Genomic DNA, 19,775 nt, shown 5'->3' on the forward strand with positions numbered 1-19,775 from the left:
AATCATGACTCATGAGATACATATTATATAAAGATATATGGATGTGGGTATGAGGTGGGGATGGGGCGGGTACAACTTAAAATCCACCCTCGTCCCATCACCCATGACGGGTATGGTTTTTATCCCCATCTCCTCCCCACCACCCGCCAAACCGAGACCCATCCCCGCCCTACTGGGGCGGGTTTTCTACTTGACCTGCTCCACTGACATCCCTAATCATGAGATACATATTATATAAAATTTTCTATAAAATCTCTGTATGTAGTAGTACCTTTAATAAATATTTCCTCTGTTTTTTTAGATGACACCTTTCTATGACCACGCTTGCCAACACATGTTTTTAACGATTAATATATCTAATTATCAACATTGTAAAATTATAAAAAGTGGATATTAATAAAATATACACTGAAACGATTCAAACAAGATCTCATATGAATATGTTTTATCGTATCTATAAACCACAAAAGTGAGTTAAAGCGTGTTGTGTGAATAGTGTAAAAGACAAACGGTGTCAACTACAAAAGAAAAACGGAGGAAGTATATAAGTATATTAGAATTGATGAGTAGTATGGTACTTAATGTAATATAATTGATGTTCTTTTTTTCAACGAAAACATTGATGGAATATGGTAATGTAATACTATGAGCAAATGATTAAAGTTATTGTAAATTATAATTATAAAGTATAGATTAAAAAGGCTATACATCGTAGTATATATATATTTATTTCGAATACGTTATACTTGTGTAAAGTATCACTTGAGCTTAGTTTGTACGATATTTTATATATGTTACATTATAAGATCATGTTTCCTTCCTTAAATAAAATAAAAAAAGAAGAGTATAACCACTGATTGTTAGATTTTTTTTTTTTTTTTTTTTTTTTTTTTTTTTATAAAAAAAAAAAACCTACTGATTTGCTGATTAGGCAGCTGATTAGCCAAAACAAAAACATCACACAAATCCCAAAATTGATTAGGCGCTTAATTCCCTTTCATTAGCTGCCAACTTATTAAAAAAATTAGCAAAACCACAAAATTCCCCTCAAAAATTAGAATCCTCCCGTAAAAAAAAAAAAAAAAAAGAAAGAAAAGAAATCATAAAACTTGTTTGCTGAACAATCAAAACCGTTCGAACTACCCCTAATTCGAAGATTCGACTAATCCTCGCAAGATCAATTCTTGGACAAAATTTCAAGGTTAGATCTATAACTTGTTCGGTTTTCTCATATGTAGTGTTTTACTATGTGAATCAATGGTGATTTTAATTTATTTTTTCCAATACCTATGTGGTAGCAATTGAAATACTTTGGACTCTAGTTCCTATGCTCGAATAGAATTGTTCTCGAATTTTGATTTTATTTTTGCAATTTCAGCTTCAATTTGGTGTGGCTCAACTGATTTTGCTCTCGCTTTCCTATTTTCATTTAATTAATTCGATTTTTTTTGTAAAAAGTAATTTCTTTGATTATACCTTTTTTTTTTTTTTGTTTTTTTTTTTGTATAATCTGTTCAATCTTCTGATAATTTGTTTGCATGTGCTGCTATTCAGTTTTTTTGGGCTAAAAAATCAATTATAACAATTTTCCGTGAATATGATTATATGACTCAATGTTAATAGATTATCAAATATGTGCAATTCAACTCTTCAATTTACTCTTTGAAAAAGCTCTTTGCCAAGTGTGTGTGCAAGGGAGGGGGAAGGTATGTAGTTAGGGCAAGGGGGCAGTGTGCAGGGAGCACTAGTAGGGAAAATTCATATAGCGTTGTCCGAATATCCAACAACTGAAGACTGAAGAAACAATTAACAGATCACCATTTACTTCTAGACTCTCTTTCTATTCCCATCAAATGATTGAATTGAAAAATGATAACTTATAACTCTTAAAATAATAGATACCAACTCTTACTATAACTTTACTGCAATATGAAAGTTTAAGAAACAAACTACGGAGTAATAATGCATGAAGTATATAAAATAGTAGAATGTAAGAAATAGTACATTTGCAATTATTTTGGCTTCCCTAATTAAAGTCATTCATATTTAGTGGGGGATCATATATGAAGTGGGGTAAGCCATAGAAAACGAAAGATACACAGAGTCACATAATAACAAAACCAATAGTCCAACAAAACAAAAGTAAATGATGATTTAAATAATGTCAGGTCCACTTAGATAAGTAAGACTATTTATCAAACCAAACCCACAAAAATTAGAACAAAAGCTTAATCTTGAACTACTACGGGATAATACTAGCTCTAAGTACAAATCTATTGCAACATAAACTGACATAAGCTCACTAATGCAAGTTACTTATAAAATAGTATAATGTAAGACAGAGAGGATATTTCACTAGATAGTATAGTGTGCAGGAAAGGGGGCGGAAAGAGAGGGGATAAGTGTGTGCGGGAAGGGGGCAGAGAGGTGATGAGTTCAGTGTGCAGGTAGGGGATGAGTGGGATGAGTTCAGTGTGCAAGCAAGGAAGAATTGTGTAGGCTGGAGGAGGGAAGTTGTGCAACAAGGGGAGGGGGTATAGTGTGCAGGAAAGGGGGCGGAAAGAGAGGGGATTAGTGTGTGCGGGAAGGGGGCAGAGAGGTGATGAGTTCAGTGTGTAGGTAGGGGATGAGTGGGATGAGTTCAGTGTGCAAGCAAGGGAGAATTGTGTAGGCTGGGGGAGGGAAGTTGTGCAACAAGGGGAGGGGGTAGGTTTGTAGGCAGGGGAAGCGAAGGTGTACACTCGGGGAGGAAGCAACCATTAAATGAACATGTTGATTATTACTTTACGGAAGGAACATGTTGATTATTACTTCAAAGAAGTAATTGTTGAGTATTTGCTTATAAGGAATTTTTCTATATTGTTTTCCTTTCAAGTTAGAGCACAACTTAATTCATTTTTTTTTTTGAACTTTTTATGTATTTATAGCCCTTCTTTACACATGGATACTTTGGATGTTCAAGAGAGGTTAGAGTGGATGAGGTGTGCTAATAGGATAGATAACTTATACATAAAAGGAGTTCATTCATTTCTTGAGTTTGCTTTTTGTGACTTAGCATCAAATAGTGATATAGGAGAGGAGGATAAGAAGGTACCTTGCCCTTGTAATCGTTGCAACAATGTTCAACATAAAACAAGGGATGAAATATATAGTGACTTGTTGGTGAATGGAATTGTGCAAGGGTATGTTCGCTGGATCTATCATGGAGAATACAAACCCCCACAAAAAAAAAAAGTAGAAATGATTTGGGAGAAAGTGCTAATGATGATATACTAAGGATGATCCATGATAGGTTTAATCCTGGAGTCTCAAATGATGAGATAGATGACATGTGCGATGAGGAGAGTTTGATTATCCTAGATATACTAAGCATACAAATGAGCCAAACATGTTTGAAAATTTGATGAGAGATGCTCAACAAACTTTATACCCTGGTTGTGACAAATTCTCTAAATTGTCATTCATTCTAAAGCTATTCCAAATCAAATGTATGGATGACATGACTAACAAAGCTTTTATTAATATACTTCAATTGTTCAAGAATGCTTTGCCCGAAGGTGCTGATTTGCCTTCAAATTATTATGAAGCACGTAAGATGATTACTGATCTTGGTTTCGACTATAAGAAAATAGAAGCATGTGAAAATGATTGTATGTTATTTTGAAAAGAAAATGCTAACCTTGAAAAGTGTTCCATATGTGATACTAAGCGCAATAGAGCTTCTCCAAAAGTACTACGCTATTTCCCACTAATTCCAAGGTTGCAAAGGTTGTTTATGTCATCTAAAACAGCAAGTGAGATGAGATGGCATTTGATAAACGCGAAGATGATGGAGTCCTTAAACACCCGGTAGACAGTCAAGCTTGGAAGCATTTTGATAAAGAACATCCTTCTTTTTCTGCAGAGATATGTAATGTAAGGCTGGGTTTAGCAAGGGATGGATTCAATCCATTTGGCGGGCTTAGAAGTGACTATAGTATATGGCCAGTAGTTCTTGTTGTGTACAATCATCCTCCATGGATGTGTATGAAACAACCTTACACAATACTATCTTTGTTAATTCCAGGGAAAAGTGGAGCTGGAAATAACATTGATATATACTTGCAACCATTAATTGAGGAGTTAAAAGAATTGTGGGAAACTGGAGCCAAGATTTATGATGCTTCAAAGGATGCGCACTTTCAAATGCGTGCTGCATTATTATGGACCATAAATGATTTTCCAGCATACGCTAACTTATCTGGGTGGTCTACCAAAGGCTATAAAGCATGTCTATATTGTATAAAGGAAACTAGCTCTGCTGGACTACCAAATCAGGGAAAATGTTGTTACATGGATAATCGTCGATTTCTTCCTACAGATCATAAATGGAGAGATAACAAATCTTTTAATGGAAAAGTAGAAATAAGAGGTCCTCCTAAACATTTATCTTCGAATGAGATTTTAGAGCAACTTAGAGATCTTGAAAACATGAAATTAGGAAAAACAATGAAATTGCCAAAGAGAGATGATAATTGGAAGAAGAAAAGTATTTTTTTTGAATTGCCTTATTGGAGTACCCTTTTGCTTCGACACAATCTTGATGTCATGCATATTGAAAAAAATGTACTTGATAATATTCTTGGTACTTTGCTGGATATTGATGGGAAGTCAAAAGATAATTTAAAGGCTAGACATGATCTAAAGTATTTGAAGGTTATGAAACATCTAGCTCCCGTATTAAAAAATGGAAAGTGGCATATTCCTCCAGCACTTTACACCTTGTCTAAGGCACATAAAGAAAAGGTGTGCAAGTTTTTAGAGACTTTAAAGGTTCCTGATGGATATTCTTCTAACATTTCAAAATGCATAAACCTTGACAAGCGTAAAATATATGGTCTTCAAACTCATGATTGCCATGTGCTTATGGAACAATTATTGCCACTTGCTATTCATGGGGTATCCTTACCCAAAGTGTATGATGTGGTAGTGAAGTTGAGTACATTTTTCAAGGACTTGTGCTCTAAAACATTAAAAGTGAAAGATTTAGAAAATCTTGAACATGAAATTATGCTCACTTTGTGTGAAATGGAGAAGATTTTTCTTCCATCTTTTTTCACTATCATGGTTCACTTATGTGTCCATCTAGCTACAGAAGCAAAATTGGTGGACCTGTACAATATCGTTGGATGTATCCAATAGAAAGGTATTCCTTATATATGAATTTTTTTGTTATGTTTCTTTATTTAACTATTTCAACATATTTTTAAATATTTATTATTTTGTAGGCTCCTACGTAGGTTTAAATGTTATGTTCGAAATAAGAGTAGGCCAGATGGTTCCATCGCAGAAGGTTACATCATTGAGGAGTGCATGTACTTTTGTTCAAAGTACTTGCATGAAATTGAGACCAAAGTTAATCAACCCGAGAGGAATGATGATGCGGGAAATAATGACTACAAAGGTCTATCGATTTTTGCATCATCGGGTATTCCTTTGGGTAAGGCTAAAAGTAGGTCTCTCAATGAAGAAGAGTTAGCTAAAGTTCGAGAATATGTACTTAAGAATTGTGATGAAGCACAACCTTATTTAGAGTATCAGATCTTACTTTTATTTTTAATAAACTACTAAATATACTTTCTCATGAATATCGTATAATATATATTTATTTGAATTCAGTGAATATGAAGAGAGAACATCTGACAAAAATTTAGTGGATTGGTTTCGTGATCGGGTATTTTATATAATCAAAAGTACCTTTATTTTTTTTTTATTATCAGTTCATGTTAGTCTCATTTTTTTTTTTTTTTTTTTTTTTTTTTTTTTTTTTATCTTTTTTATTTTTCATATTTAGGTTATGGATCTGCCTAATGAAGGCAATGATCAAGTGGAGAAAGATTTGAAAACTTTGGCTTTAGGTCCTTTAAAAGGTGTGTTATGTTTTATGGGATTCATGCAAATGGATTTAGATTTCACACAAGGGATATTGAAATGAAAAGGGTACATCAAAATAGTGGTGTTATGGTCAAGGGCATTGTTGGGAATACAGAAAAATATTACTATGGGATTTTCACTGATATACTTGAGATACAATATGTGGATGGAAAACGTGTGGTGTTGTTTCGTTGTGATTGGTGGGATGTTCATTGGGTTGGAAGAGGTGTTAAGGTTGACAAACATGGCAATTTGAGTGTCAATAGTCATTGTTCCTTGCATACCAAAGAAGCCTTTGTGCTCATGTCTCAAGCTCAACAAGTATTCTATGTTGGTGACGGACTTGACCCTGATTGGCTTGTTATTGTGAAGACCCATCCAAGGCATCACTACAATGTTCAAGAAAAGGAAGTGATTGAAAGTGATGAGGATGCATTACAACAACTACAACCCAATATCGATGAAGGCGCTCATGTCTTTAGCACAACTAATTTGGAGGAGACTCATGATCCACCTGTTGATACAAGAGACGATGTGGGCGAAATCTTCATAGATGCCACCGAGGAAAATCAGCCCAAAGATTTCAGTGTTGATGAATATGAACAGTTTCATGATGACGATTTACTAGAGGATGATGAGGATGATTGTGAGACTGACCAAGAGAGTGATGATGATGATATTGATCTTGCTTGATTTAATTTTTTTTTTGTATTTTTTAAATAGGAATTGCACGTATTAATACATATAGTTAAGGATTCTGAATTAACTTTTATTCTTATGTTTGCTTCTTTATTATTTTTTTGAATAAATATAAGTAAGAATGCCTTTGTTTTTGTAAATCGTGACTGATAAATGGCTTTAATTGACTAAGAATAGCTTTGCAGTAGCTTATAACACTTTTGTAGTTTTGGCAGCATCTTTACAGCAACTATACAGTAGCTGGCAGCATCTCTACCACATGGATGCGTGGCTGGCAGTAGAATAGTTTAGGCCTTACTACTACTTGTATTTGTTGGCGATTTCTGATTTTTATTGTTTATGTAAATACAGATGAATGATTACGAAAAAAAGAGGTTGCTTACAATCGAAGCCGACAAAAAAGGCTCAATTTGTTGGGCGTAAAACAAATTGCTTCCTCTTTGACAAGTTTGGTTGAAAGTTCCAAAAAGAAGAAAAGAAAAGAAAAAACCAAATCTAGCAAGGAAGATGATGAATATGTTCCCTGTAATGATGAGCTTGAGATGCAAGAACTTGAAAATGTTCCTGAAATTAGAGTTACAAAAAAGGTATGTTGGGCGTACAATGATTTAAGTAGTCTTTCCATTCATGTCAATAGTTCTTGTAATTTGTTTGTTATTTTGTATCAGGCAAACATAAGAAAGCTGAGAGCAGGGAACAAAAAAAGCAATTTCATTCCACCAATGTCAGTGGCGAAGTTTCTAAAGACGAACAAGAGAACAAAAGAAGCTATGGCCATGGACATTTTAGAAAAAGGTGTCTGTATACTTTAATCTTTTTAATTTTTTATTTGTGTAGCTTTTATTAGGGAGGGCAATGTGTTGTAAATATATAGAGTGATGTTTCGTAGCATGCTAGGAGGGTGTAGTACAGGTAGGGGGCATGCATAGAGGGGTACATGTGCAAGGAGGGGGTGCAAGGGATAAGTGTAGTTGTGTAGGCAGGGGGTGCAGGGAAGTGGGGGAAAGTGCAGGCAGGGGTTTAGGGGATCGGTAGGGGCAGAGAGGTAGGGGTAGGTTTAGGGGTTGGGAAATGGGTTGTAAATGAGGGATGCAGTGCAGGGAGGGGGCATAAGAGATGGGAGAGGGATTGTAAAGGGAGAGGGTAGGGATAGGGATAGGGAGGCAGGAGGCAGGATGGGGGTACAGGGGGTCAAACACATTTAGACAAATATTGCCATAAATAGATGTATGTGTACAAAAACTAAATCAACACCTTAAACTTGGCATGTAAGTTGTTTTTCTCTTCCTCTATGGCATTTATCTTCACTTCAACTTTCATTTGAACAAATGGAGTTAATAAGAGACCAATTGCAATCACAGTTTATAATAAAAGCTCATAAGTTGTTGTCTTATATGCTATCTTTGCTTTAACTCTCATATTGAACAAATGGAGTTAATAAGGAACATACACTCTACAAAAGTTCCTTTCTACTTTCAGAAATAGGACTCATGTTAATGATGATGGTCGTGCTTTTGTGTTGTTTAAGTGCAATCAAATTGTATGACCGATTTTTTTTTTCCCCGCATCCATATGCACAGAAAATGATGAAACTGGAGAGACAAGGGATAATAGTAACACAGAGGGATGCCATGATTTGCAATTACAGATTGGTCAAGACCTTGAACGTGAAGATGCGTGTTCGTATAGTGAACCATTGAACGGTGACACACTCATGAATGTAGCAGAGGAAGAGGAACTTGACATTTCCATAGGTATTATTTATCCCTTTATACATATATGATGCACAATAGATATCCAATTCTATGCCTACTGAGCTTTTGCATGATCTAGGTAAAGTTGGAAAAAAAAGAGGGACAGTTTATTGCAGAAAGCTTACCCTATTACCTCCTGGTGAAAAACTAAATGTGGAGTTTGATGAGGATGGTGTTGCCATTGGTGACAATGCCTCATTATTTTCTTTCTTCTTGGGTCAACAAGTTCGTAATAAATCTGTTTGTCCAATACAAGTCAAAGGTCGGCATGAGTATACATCTGAAGTCTTAGACCATTTGTGGGCATGCATCCAGAATATCGTATCATAATACACATGTTCATGAGGTTTTTTTTATTTCTCTTACTAAATAAGTAAGCATTAGAATGTCAGTTAATTAGTTCAATTTATTAAAAAGCAATTACTCTGATTATATTTTTTGTGTATAATTGTTCGATTTTCTGGTAGTAATTTTGCATGCGCTGCTAATTACTTTTTTTGGTGGCATAATTCATAATTACTGTTGTGTTTGATTATGTATTAGTTTGACTCACTATGGTATCTGATGTCTGTTGGATGGAGATTTTTAGAAAGCTTTTTCTAGATTGATTCAGTGTCTGATGTGGTAAAATGGAGGAGGAAAGTTGTGAAGCTAGGGGAGGGCATTGTGTGTAGGCAAGGAGCACGAAGGGAAGCAGTGTGCAGGGAAGGGGGCAGGGAGGGGAACAATGTGCTAGCTGGGGAAGGGGCAGTGTGCTGGGCAAGGGGAAGGTCGGGGAGAAGTGAGCAGGGAAGGGGAAGGGATGGAGGGGATCAGTGTGCAGGGTGGGGAGTAGTGAGCAGGGAAAGGGAAGGGAGGGGATCTGTTCTTTGGGTTCATTAGGCTCTCGGCTCTCACTGTAATCCACTACTAAGTAGGTTAAATGATGAATTAAATCCTGGTAGTTAAAGATAAGTACAGATTATATAATTTTTTCTATGGTATTGAAGTATTAGTAGAAAAAACCTCATTAGTAACTGGCTTAAATTACGTAAGTTACCACAAGGATATTAGTAATTGGTATAATTAGTGCAAGTTATAAATAAATTAGCTTAGTAACTGACATAATCAAGGCTAGTTACAAGTATCAGGTCAAAGATAGGCTTTTCAAACATTATTAATGGGCATAAAAGAGTATTTACAAATAGCTTGTCAAGATTGTATTAGAAAAAAAGTATGATTTTGGTCATTTTTCTCTTTTCTGAACTGCTTTGTTCATGTGGGAAAATACCATTATTCATTATATTTTTATAAAAACCTGGCCCTACGATTATGATAATAAATATAGTTAAGCTTTAGAGGTATTAATGAACTTATTTTTTGTATATTTCAGAAGAAGTGGTCATTTGATGACCCTGAACAAAGGAGGGAGTGTGTCCTGAAACACGCACAGCGTATAAATTGAAAAGGGAGTACTTTAGTAAGCTAAACACAAAAGAAGAACGTGTCAAAAATAAGCCAAGTCACATGACTAAAGTTGAATGGAAGTTCTTGGTCGACTATTGGAGTAGTGACCCAGTTATGGTAATATACTCCGATACTACATATATTTATTTTTACATAAATTACATATGTAAATGTTTAAATTCTTATTATTGTAGGAGAAGAGCAAAAAAGCAAGTGAAAGTAGGGCTCATCAAAAGATGCCTCACTACAATGGTACTAAAAGCTTCGGTCGCACTACACAAGAAATTGTACGTAAATAAATGCATTACTTATTATTGATACATGATAGAGTACATTTAATGAGTATAATATGAATTTAAAATCTCTGCGATGTAGAGGAAGAAGAATGGTGGGAAGTGTTCTCGAGTTGATCTACTACTTGCATCTCGTAAAAGAAAGTCTCAGAAATCTGTGAATGCAACAACTTTAGAAAATAACACCCTTGCAGTAGTAAGTAGTAAGTTATGAATTGTTGATTTCATATAACATTTTTTAAATCTTAGCTTCTGACTTGACAACTTTCTGGATGTATAGAATGAGATAAACAAACTGAAGGAGCAAAGAGATCAAGGTCTCAATGAGAAAACGGATGAGCAAATCACTCGAGATGTGCTTGGCAAAGATACACATGGATACTTGAAAGCTTATGGACCTGGTAGAAGCACTACACAACATTTCAAAGTAAAGCCTTCTAGATTAGATCTTTCTAAAGAGGTGAATGAAGTTAAAAAGCAAGCAAATCAAGCAGTTGAAGAAGCAAGAAAAGATGCTGAAAATGCTAGAGCAGAAGCAGAACAAGCTAAAATAGAAGCTGTGCAAGCCAAAAAAGAAGCTGAAGCCGTTAGGAATGACGTGGACAAAAAAATTGCAGAGAACAATGCAGTTTGGGAGAAGAAATTTAGTCAACTTCTGGATTTTCTTGGAGCTTGAGATTCTTTGAATAATGATGATTCAGGAAGTGAAGATCCATTCGAATGAAGTACAACTTGATCTCTCTAAATTACTGTTTCTCTCCCTTTATCTGTAATTTGCTTTGATTTGAGAGTTGGTCTTTCTTGCTATAATTAACTTAGACAAAAATCTGTTGTCTAACCTTGACATAATAATGAGCAATGTATTCAGGTAATTCTGAATTGTTGTGTTTGTGATAAAATCAAAATGATAAATTTTATAAAGTAACAAGATAAAGCTCAAAAGTCGTGACTTTGACATTGTAGGGAATATTTCAAGCATTACCCCTAAGCTTGAACCCTACTGTGATCATACACTTAAGTATGGTGGCGTCCAAAGGGAAGGAAGTTAGAGCAAAAGAGTCGCCAACAAGTTTTAGGAACTTGTAAACCGTTCACCGGGGTGAAGGTTACACCCCTTAACGATCCATGAGATCGTCAACTCCAAAAGGTCTTGAACCCAATAGGGTTCGGGGATGAAGGTACAAATCCAACCTAAAAGAGATTGAACCTGCCCTAAAAATAAGCCTCTACTTCATTCTTCTAGTATTCATGTGCACTTTCTGACTAACATGCAATCAATAGGTTTACCCTAAACCTGTTTAATCTATGTTGTTTGAATTTAATGCACAACCAAAACTATTATTGGCGATCACTTGAATTATAACCATATTATCCCTAAACAAGATTATTAATTATCTTATTAAGCGTGATTACAAGTACAAATTCCCTTTAAACATGCATAAAAGGCGTGATCAAGCAATAACAGTAATAATCAATATCAAGCAACATAATAATAATCATCATAATTAAAATAATCATATTAAAAATAAAACATAATAATAGCAAGATCCTAGGCATGATACTAACAAGATTAATAACAAACCCTAACATGTCATTAAACAATAAAAATCAAAGCTTTAGCCCTAACATGATACTAACATACTATTAGGAAAGAAAATAGGAAGCATCCTAGAAATCATAATGGATATAAGCAAATCACCCTAAATATCATACTAAGGTAAGCATCCTAACATGATACTACTAACCAAAATAACAATCTTAACATGATTTCTATATCATAAGACCAATTAAACAATTAAAGTACTTATTTCGATGCCTCGTATTTCTTTCTAATAACAAAATACACACGTTAGTAACTTCAAGGAAAAGTATAAAACAAACAATTAAATTAAATAATTGAAAGAGAGATTTGGGACCAAACCCTCGGAAATTATAACCTTTCACGTCTAGGGCGAAGACAACTTCGAACTTGGCTAGGTGTGTCTAGTGCTAATGTATGAGGAATTGTGTTAGAGGGAAGGTTAAGAAAAAGAATAGAGAGAAGGAAAGCTTCTAGCTTTAGAGAGAGAAAGATGATTGTTGTAGATTGTAGATGAGAATTGATGATTGATTGTGGATTGTAGATGAATAAAAACGGAGGTTCAGGACCCTATTTATAAGAAAACAGTCCGGAAATAGGTAGAATTTGATAAGGAATAAAACTCCACTCTGTCGCTGCAAAACCGACCTTGTCGCGTGGCGACAGGCCTGTCGTTTGGCGATAGCCTGGATTCCTACGCGCTTTCAAACACGGAGTCCACTTATCAATCAAAATTGACTCGTAAAGTCCGTATGAAAACTGAAATCGTATTTTTCATAAAATAATATTTTATTTCAAGTAAAACTTATCAAAATATCTAATTATTAATTCTAATTCTATTAGGATTTAAAAGAACCTTCTAGAGAATTCTAGAAGACCGTAATTAATTCTAATAACTTTAGGAATAATAATTAACATTGGGCCCTCCCCTAGATCATTGGGCCACATGTAAATATCAAACCGGACCCAGTTTTGTATTTTGGCCATAACTTCCTCATTATTCATCGGAATTGGGCTTATAATATATCGTTGGAAAGGTCTTTGCAAGCCCCATCCAACTACACTATTATTGGACCCATATCATGGACCAAACTAAACTGGATTGACTATTTTCATAAAATAGAGTTGTTTTTCGAAAACAGAAAGAAAGAATTTTTAATAAAAACTAACCGCAACATCTGACCTTTCACACCTTCACCTCGTTCGATTATCATTCGACGCAAAAGGTATTCAGCACTGGGTTTGGTTTTGGGGAGACACATTTGGGTGTCTACAGACATACTGTGAGAAACTCAACACTCAAGCACAGAAATTCATATTACAAGCAATAAAACAGAACGCAAGAAAAGAAACAACAGCCAAGGAGGATCTTTAGATTAATTGATAGGGTAGTATCTTGAGATATATACAAATCAAATACAAAAAGTATTATTATTTAATTGTGGACCTGTCAAACAACTCAACAACCTGTTGTTGATTTTTTGGGTTTTGTGCTGGAATTTGGTGTTGCTTGCCCAATTTGTTGAATTGTCATTTTTTTTACCAGTTGATTTTGCTATCTGTTGTTGAAATTTGCAATCATTTTTGATGGTCATTGATTGGGTAAAAGGGGGTAAGAAGTAGTATATGGAAATGGTAGATTTAGTCTTGTGAGATGAAATTTTTTGTAGAAGAATTAGTACAATTGTGGTGGGATTTTAGAAGATGAAAATAGTCTTCTTATGTTGCATATGGTTTAAATATAGCTGCTACCTTAGGTATAATGAAAGCAACATCCTAAAAAAAGGGGGGTTTTACCCTTTAGGTAAGCTATCACTATTGGAAGAATTTGAGTTGTGCTTGAGCTAATGCAGTTTGGAACAGTAGTATCTGCATTGTGACAGAAGAATGGTTTCGTGGCATGGATTTTACATATTTGATCAAATTTCATATTATACCTGATGTATACATTAACTGAGAACTTGAAGCAAATAAGCAAAGATTAATCTTTGGCATGATTGGGAAGTAAACTTCAAATAGGGGGGTTAGCTATAATAATCTATTAAATATCTTAAAAATGAAATTTTATCAAATACGAAGTATTTATTAGGAATGTATGGAGTATCTTTTATATATCTTGGCTGTGCTGGTGGGTTGCAGATATAGTGTTGTTTTTAGGGGTGCAGGCATAGTGATGCAGGAATTTAAAAACTGAAGAGGTGAAGCCGTAATTGAAACTTAATTATGATGTTCTCCAATAGTTAACCAACTGGTGATGGGTTTCCATTAGTAGTCTTTTTGTTTCTTGGCCACCAAAAATTGGGTTGAGTAAACCCTTTCCCCCTTTTTTAACTCCTTAAGTAGAGCACTTTTCTCAAAATGAAAGCTTTGGAAACAAGACTTGTCAGTTTCTTGTGAACCCAAGAATGGGTTGGTTGAAGTAGAACGTTTTTAGGGTAAATAAAGAATATGCCAACAGTTTTTTTGGTTGCACGGCTTGCACCTATACAAATGCACACTCTATTATGACTGTCTTCGGTGATGTGATCTTGTTGGGCCGATAAAAGTGCTAATATATGTACCTTGTTTGCAGTGACATCACATAAAATAGTTGGGCCAATAACATTACCCTGCTTATTTCTTGTACCCTGAATCATTACAATAATATATCGGTCCTTTATGCGTAAAAAAAACATATATAGAAGTATATAATCAACTTCTAAAGAAAGCTGCAAGGAAAGCATAGAGGTTTCTTTCACGTGTTGGTTAAATTGTTTATAATCTATAGTTTATTAGGCTTTTATAATGACTTTTATAACTAATTCTTTTTGTTTTTTTTATTCTTGTAGGTAAACAGGAGAATGCAAAGCACAAGATTTACTACTATGTATTTTTATCAAATTACCTATAATGTAGTAAATTTATTTTTCTTTAGCAGAAGGTTCTAGGGAACGACTTTTTTATTCCTCTTTTTCGTGTGTGTATGTGAATAGTGATGAATCATACTAATTTCAAGTATTTTTGTTTGTATGAATATTGAACATCAATTTGATATTTTGTTTCTCCAAATTTATTATGTGTTATGAAATTTATATTTTTGTCTAAAAAAAATACCAAATGTGACTTATTTGATAGAAAAATGTCAATTAAAACCTTAAGCCACGTGCTGATCAAGCAACGAGCCCAAGACAAAGATCATCGATAGTAAATTTGGTAGCCACGGTAAAAATTCGTGACAATCAACTTGTTTAACCACGATAGTATTTGTGGCAGTGGATATTATTTGCCACGGTAGTATTTGTGGCAAACAAACATTTTAGCAACGGTAATATTTGTGACTACCAAGTTTATTAGCCACGTTATAATTTGTGGCAAATTGGTTGTTAGCCTCGTTAGTATTTGTGGCAAAATAATTTGTTTGCCACGTGAATACCCATGGCATAAAATTCAAAATTTGCCTTGACATCCTTTTTCCCGTGGCAAATTTCTTGCCACGACCTCTTGTGCCTCGGGAGTAAATTTTAAATTCTCGTGGCTAAAATGCATAGCCACGGGAATTTTAAACTTGTGCCACAATTTTTCCCGTAGCACAAAGGTCAATTTGTTGTAGTGCGCCCAATTTAGTATTTTGGCCATAACTTCCTCATTATTCATCGGAATTGGGCTTATAATATATCGTTGGAAAGCTCTTTTCGAGCCCAATCCAACTACACTATTATTGGACCTTTATAATGGACCAAACTAAATTGGACTGGCTATTTTCATAAATAGAGTAAGAAAAGGAATATTTTTGAAAACAGAAAGAGATATATTTTAATAAAAAACATCCACATCACTAGACTTTCCACGCTTTCACTTCGTTCGATAATCAAATGACGTGAAAGGTATTCATCACTGGATTTGGTTTTAGGGAGACACATTTGGGTGTCTATACTAACCAAACTCGAAGTTGCCTTCGCCCTAGACAGGAAAGGTGGATAATTTCTGAGGGTTTGGTCCCAAATCTCTATTTCAATTATTTAAATTAATTGTTTGATTTAATATTTTTCTTGAAGTTCCTAACGCGTGTATTGTTTTGATAGAAAGAGATACGAGGCAACAAAGTAAGTTGTTTTATTGCTCTATTTCTTTAGAAAGCATGTTTAGATTATTTTAATTTCTAGTGTCATGTTAGGATGTCTTTTATTGCTTTACAGTATCATGCTTAGGTTGCTTTCTATTTCTTCTATCATGCTAGTATCATGTTAGGGTTAAAGCTTTGATCTTTAGTGTTTAGTAACATGCTAGGATTTGTTATTAATCTTGTTAGTATCATGCCTAGGATCTTGCTAATATTATTATGCTTTATTGAGATTATGGCGATGATGATTTGTCAATATTATTATGTTGCTTGATATTATTGTTATTGCTTGATCACGCTCTCTCTTGCAGGATTAGAGGGAATTTGTACTTGAAATCACGCTTATTAAGATAATTTATAATTTTGTTTAGGCGAATGTGATTTTAATTCAAGTGATCGCAAATAATAGTTTTGTTAGTGCATTAATATTCAACCAACATAGATTAAACATGTTTAAGGTTAATATATTGATTGTATGTTAGTCAGAAAGCGCACATGAATATGAGATGAATAAAGTAGAGGCCTATCTTTAGGGCAGGTTAAATTTTTTTTAGGTTGGATTTGTACCTTCATCCCCGAATATCCAGTCATGGTTCCAGACCACTATGGAGTTAGCGATCTCATGGATTGTGAAGGGGGTGTAACCTTTACCCTGTGAACGGTTTACAAGTTCCTAAAACTTGTTGGCGACTCTTTTGCTCTAGCTTCCTTCCCTTTGGACGCTACCATACTTAAGTGTATGATCACCGTGGGGCTCAACTGTGGGATGCTTTAAATATTCCCTACAGTTTTTTGGCGACTCCACTGGGGAGGATTTCTATTTTAATTCCTAAAATTTATTTTGGCAATAATTTAGAATAAGTGGATGAGACTTGAAAAGTTCTAGGTATTCATGTGCGTAATTTTGATTGACATTATTGGCATAAGCATAAAAAAGGTCCGCATTGGATAAGACCATCCGTAATGCGTCAAAAACATAGGCTTTTTACACGAAGGATATTTGGGAAATATCTTTCACAACTAGAATTGAAAAAACGCTGCGAAAACTGGAAAATTCTAATAACAAAGAGAGTTGCTAAGGCATGTAGGAATTGGCGCTAAGAAAACAGTGCCCATCGCAGCGCGATGGCTTTGTCGCGGTGCGATAGCAATATCGTGGCGCGATAGGGCTATCGTCTCGCGATGGTCCCTGTTGTCTCGAGCTAAGTTCTTCCAATACCAAGCCAGAAATCTGCGTTCTTGCTTTGACCGATTCTAGTATTGTTTGCTCGGTTTTAATTCCTGATTGAGTTTTTCTCACTTTTCTGAACCCATATGTGTTCTACATATGGCCATAATCCTCTGGGAATTCACGCTCCATTTACCCAATCGAACGCTCTTTGCAACGAAGGGTACATCCGAGTTTGTGAATTCACCAAACCATGGAAACAAGTTTAACTTGTGGCGTCCCATCCATACGCGCCAACCCTTCCAAAGGTAAGGCTTCCGCGCGATGCATCCGGACTCATAACTATGGACCCTCTTTGACTAACCCTTATCCTTGAACTTTAATGAACTAGAGCCATGGTTAGGTTGCAAACTCATTGCATCATATTGTGCTTACTTGACTATTTGTGCATTCTTCCTTATGCATAATCTATATGTGTTTACACTAACCGTTCGTTTGACTTATGTATAAGTCTAAATAAACTAATTAATGAATATATAAGACTTTGCTTAATTAATTAATTAAAACGGTTAATTAAAGCCTAATAAATTGACTAAATCTGACTTAGTATGACTATAGGCTTGTCCTTTTAAGGTAGAATACTAGAAACAGGTTAAGACTGTCGTTTCAGTAATGACGCGAAGGTTTGACCTGTGGCGCGACACGAAAGTGTCCATCGCGACGCGATAACATCATCACGCCACGATGGCCCTGGCGTATCGCGACAGTTCCGTTGCTTCGTCGATGGTTCAGTTTTCTACCTGAGTCCTCACGCCGATGCTAATTAATCAGTTTATTAATAAATAAAGCTTTATTTAGTCCTTATTTATGTCTAGGCGCATACTCCCATGGTCTTACACAAGTGTCAAAGCATGCCACTTTCACTCACTTTTTAAGCACACACTTTGTATATATGTTCACCATGACCATGTCTAGAGATTCTTGTGTGCGCGTGTTTTCCGTCATTTTTTTAGGGGGGTAAGTCGGATATCAATCCTCCCAACATAACCATGTTGTTCGAACCCATACACGATTCCCAAACCCAATGACCCTATTTTTGCTTTTGCTTTTCAAACCCAATAAGTCAAAGTCAATTTGAGTCAAGTCATTAAGTCAAAGTGGTTTAATATTTACAGCACTTGGTCAAGAAAGGAAGGGAGACTAATCAAAGACAACACTTTCGTCCAAGTCTTACTTTTTGACAAACCGTTTTGACAGAGAAGAAACGCTAAGAAGAAAATGGCAACCTAGGAAGAAGTTAATGAGCTAAGACAGAACATGGCTAGTTTGACCGAGATGTTCAACACTCTCGCTCTCCAAGTCAATGACCCTGCGAAACAACAACAACTTGAGCGAAAGGAAGAGAGCTTAAGCAAAATCTCCAATGACTACAAGTTCCAAAGGATTAGCTCACAAGGGGTCTCTGTGGACAAGGAACTTCTTCCGCAAAAGTTCAATGCCAACAACATCCCTAAGTTCAAGCCAACTGATAACCCTTACACTAGTAGAAAAAAGAAGATTGGCACCGGTTCAAAACCCCTCAATGCCACCAGTTTTGAACCGTTGAGCATTTAAGGGATGCCAATACTTCTATGGATAGCCACCAGTTCAAAACCGGTGGCAATAACACACATTAGCACCGGTTAACCGGTGCTAATAATAGGCATCCACTTTTAAAAAAATAATAATTCATTACTTTTGGCATCGGTTAACCGGTGCCAATAGTGCCCAAAAAATCAAAAACAAATTTTTTTTTTTTTTTTTTTTTTACTTTTTTCACTTAAAATTAGTAGACAATGATATATATATTTTTTTTGATGGAAAGTTAAGAAATTTTATTAAGCAGCAACATCACTTACATCAGCCATAACAGAAGCAATTACATCAACTAGAAAATCCTCCATCCAAAACATAATACAAGTATATTTAATAATCACATATGTATATTCATCAAATAAATTATTATTTTACAATTTCAAAAAAAAAAAGAAAAAAAAGAAACTGCAACATCGAATTAAAACACCAAAATCATATTCTAAAATCAACATCTTGAATCCTTTTGCTATGTGAAGTGTAAAATCTGCATCAAATTTGGACACCAAAATTAATAAAAACCCACAATAAACTAACATTCTGAAATCCAAAAACATTATAGAACAAAAAAAAATCTAGTAATATAGAACAAAAAAAACAAGCAGCAACAAATAAAAAACTGTTCGAATTCCTAAAAAGAAAAAACCCAGTTTGAAATTACAGATCTTGATATTTAATCTTGATATTTGTTAAAAAAAAATAATCTTGATATTTAATCCTTAAAACTCAAAACAAAGAAAAAAAAAACCTAAATTAGATCTACAAGACAAGCAACAATTTTGAAATTACAGATCTAATTTGGAACAACCCACCACAACCACCAGCAATAAAATTAAACCGCATAGACCACCAGCAACCAAATTAAACCACAACCACCAGCAACCAAATTAAACCACAACCACCAGCAACCAAATTAAAGTAAAAGTTTCAAAACTACATATCTAATATGAATAATTGAACCAAAACGCAAAGCTAAAGAACCCAGAAACACTAACCTTAAAAGGGCTTGATTAACAAACAACGACGAGGAAGGATGACCGATGACGAGGAACAACGATCGGCCGACGACGAGGAAAAACAACTGACGACGCTTCAATGGAGATAACGGATCTACGCTTCAATGGAGAGAGAATGAAGGCCGAGGGAGAAGAAGGAAATGGCGATGGAGAAGAAAGGAGTTCGAGGGAGAAGA

General features: G+C 35.0%; 2 protein-coding genes across 4 annotated transcripts; both read left to right on the plus strand.

Annotated features, from left to right (window-relative positions):
- The first annotated feature begins 966 nt into the window (after positions 1-966).
- LOC145567456 (uncharacterized) lies at positions 967-6,752 on the plus strand. 3 transcript variants are annotated; one of them, XM_081626731.1, is made up of 4 exons: positions 2,587-5,185; positions 5,268-5,479; positions 5,659-5,713; positions 5,834-6,752. In XM_081626731.1, the coding sequence occupies exon 1, from the start codon at positions 3,805-3,807 to the stop codon at positions 5,179-5,181; it is 1,377 nt and encodes a 458-aa protein (XP_081482857.1). In that variant the 5' UTR covers positions 2,587-3,804; the 3' UTR covers positions 5,182-5,185; positions 5,268-5,479; positions 5,659-5,713; positions 5,834-6,752. The 3 variants fall into 3 exon arrangements, with proteins under 3 accessions (XP_081482858.1, XP_081482859.1, XP_081482857.1); XM_081626732.1 differs by lacking the exons at positions 2,587-5,185; positions 5,268-5,479 and adding an exon at positions 967-1,201; XM_081626733.1 differs by lacking the exons at positions 2,587-5,185; positions 5,268-5,479; positions 5,659-5,713 and adding an exon at positions 967-1,201.
- Positions 6,753-8,226: 1,474 nt separating this feature from the next.
- LOC145567457 (uncharacterized) lies at positions 8,227-14,645 on the plus strand. The gene is made up of 6 exons (XM_081626734.1): positions 8,227-8,366; positions 9,739-9,929; positions 10,007-10,099; positions 10,188-10,301; positions 10,386-10,830; positions 14,513-14,645. The coding sequence occupies exons 2-5, from the start codon at positions 9,873-9,875 to the stop codon at positions 10,779-10,781; spliced, it is 660 nt and encodes a 219-aa protein (XP_081482860.1). The 5' UTR covers positions 8,227-8,366; positions 9,739-9,872; the 3' UTR covers positions 10,782-10,830; positions 14,513-14,645.
- The last annotated feature ends 5,130 nt before the right edge of the window (positions 14,646-19,775 follow it).

Source organism: Chenopodium album, chromosome 11 (assembly GCF_948465745.1).
Source record: "Chenopodium album chromosome 11, dcCheAlbu1.1, whole genome shotgun sequence".
NCBI classification, from domain to species: domain Eukaryota; kingdom Viridiplantae; phylum Streptophyta; class Magnoliopsida; order Caryophyllales; family Amaranthaceae; genus Chenopodium; species Chenopodium album.

Excerpts from the sequence above, each read along its gene's own strand:
- LOC145567456 (XM_081626731.1), top strand. The coding sequence starts at position 3,805 with ATGGCATTTGATAAACGCGAAGATGATGGAGTCCTTAAACACCCGGTA.
- LOC145567457 (XM_081626734.1), top strand. The coding sequence starts at position 9,873 with ATGACTAAAGTTGAATGGAAGTTCTTGGTCGACTATTGGAGTAGTGAC. Across the intron at positions 9,930-10,006 it reads GGAGTAGTGACCCAGTTATG|GAGAAGAGCAAAAAAGCAAG; the intron begins GTAATATACTCC and ends TTATTATTGTAG. Across the intron at positions 10,302-10,385 it reads AAAATAACACCCTTGCAGTA|AATGAGATAAACAAACTGAA; the intron begins GTAAGTAGTAAG and ends CTGGATGTATAG.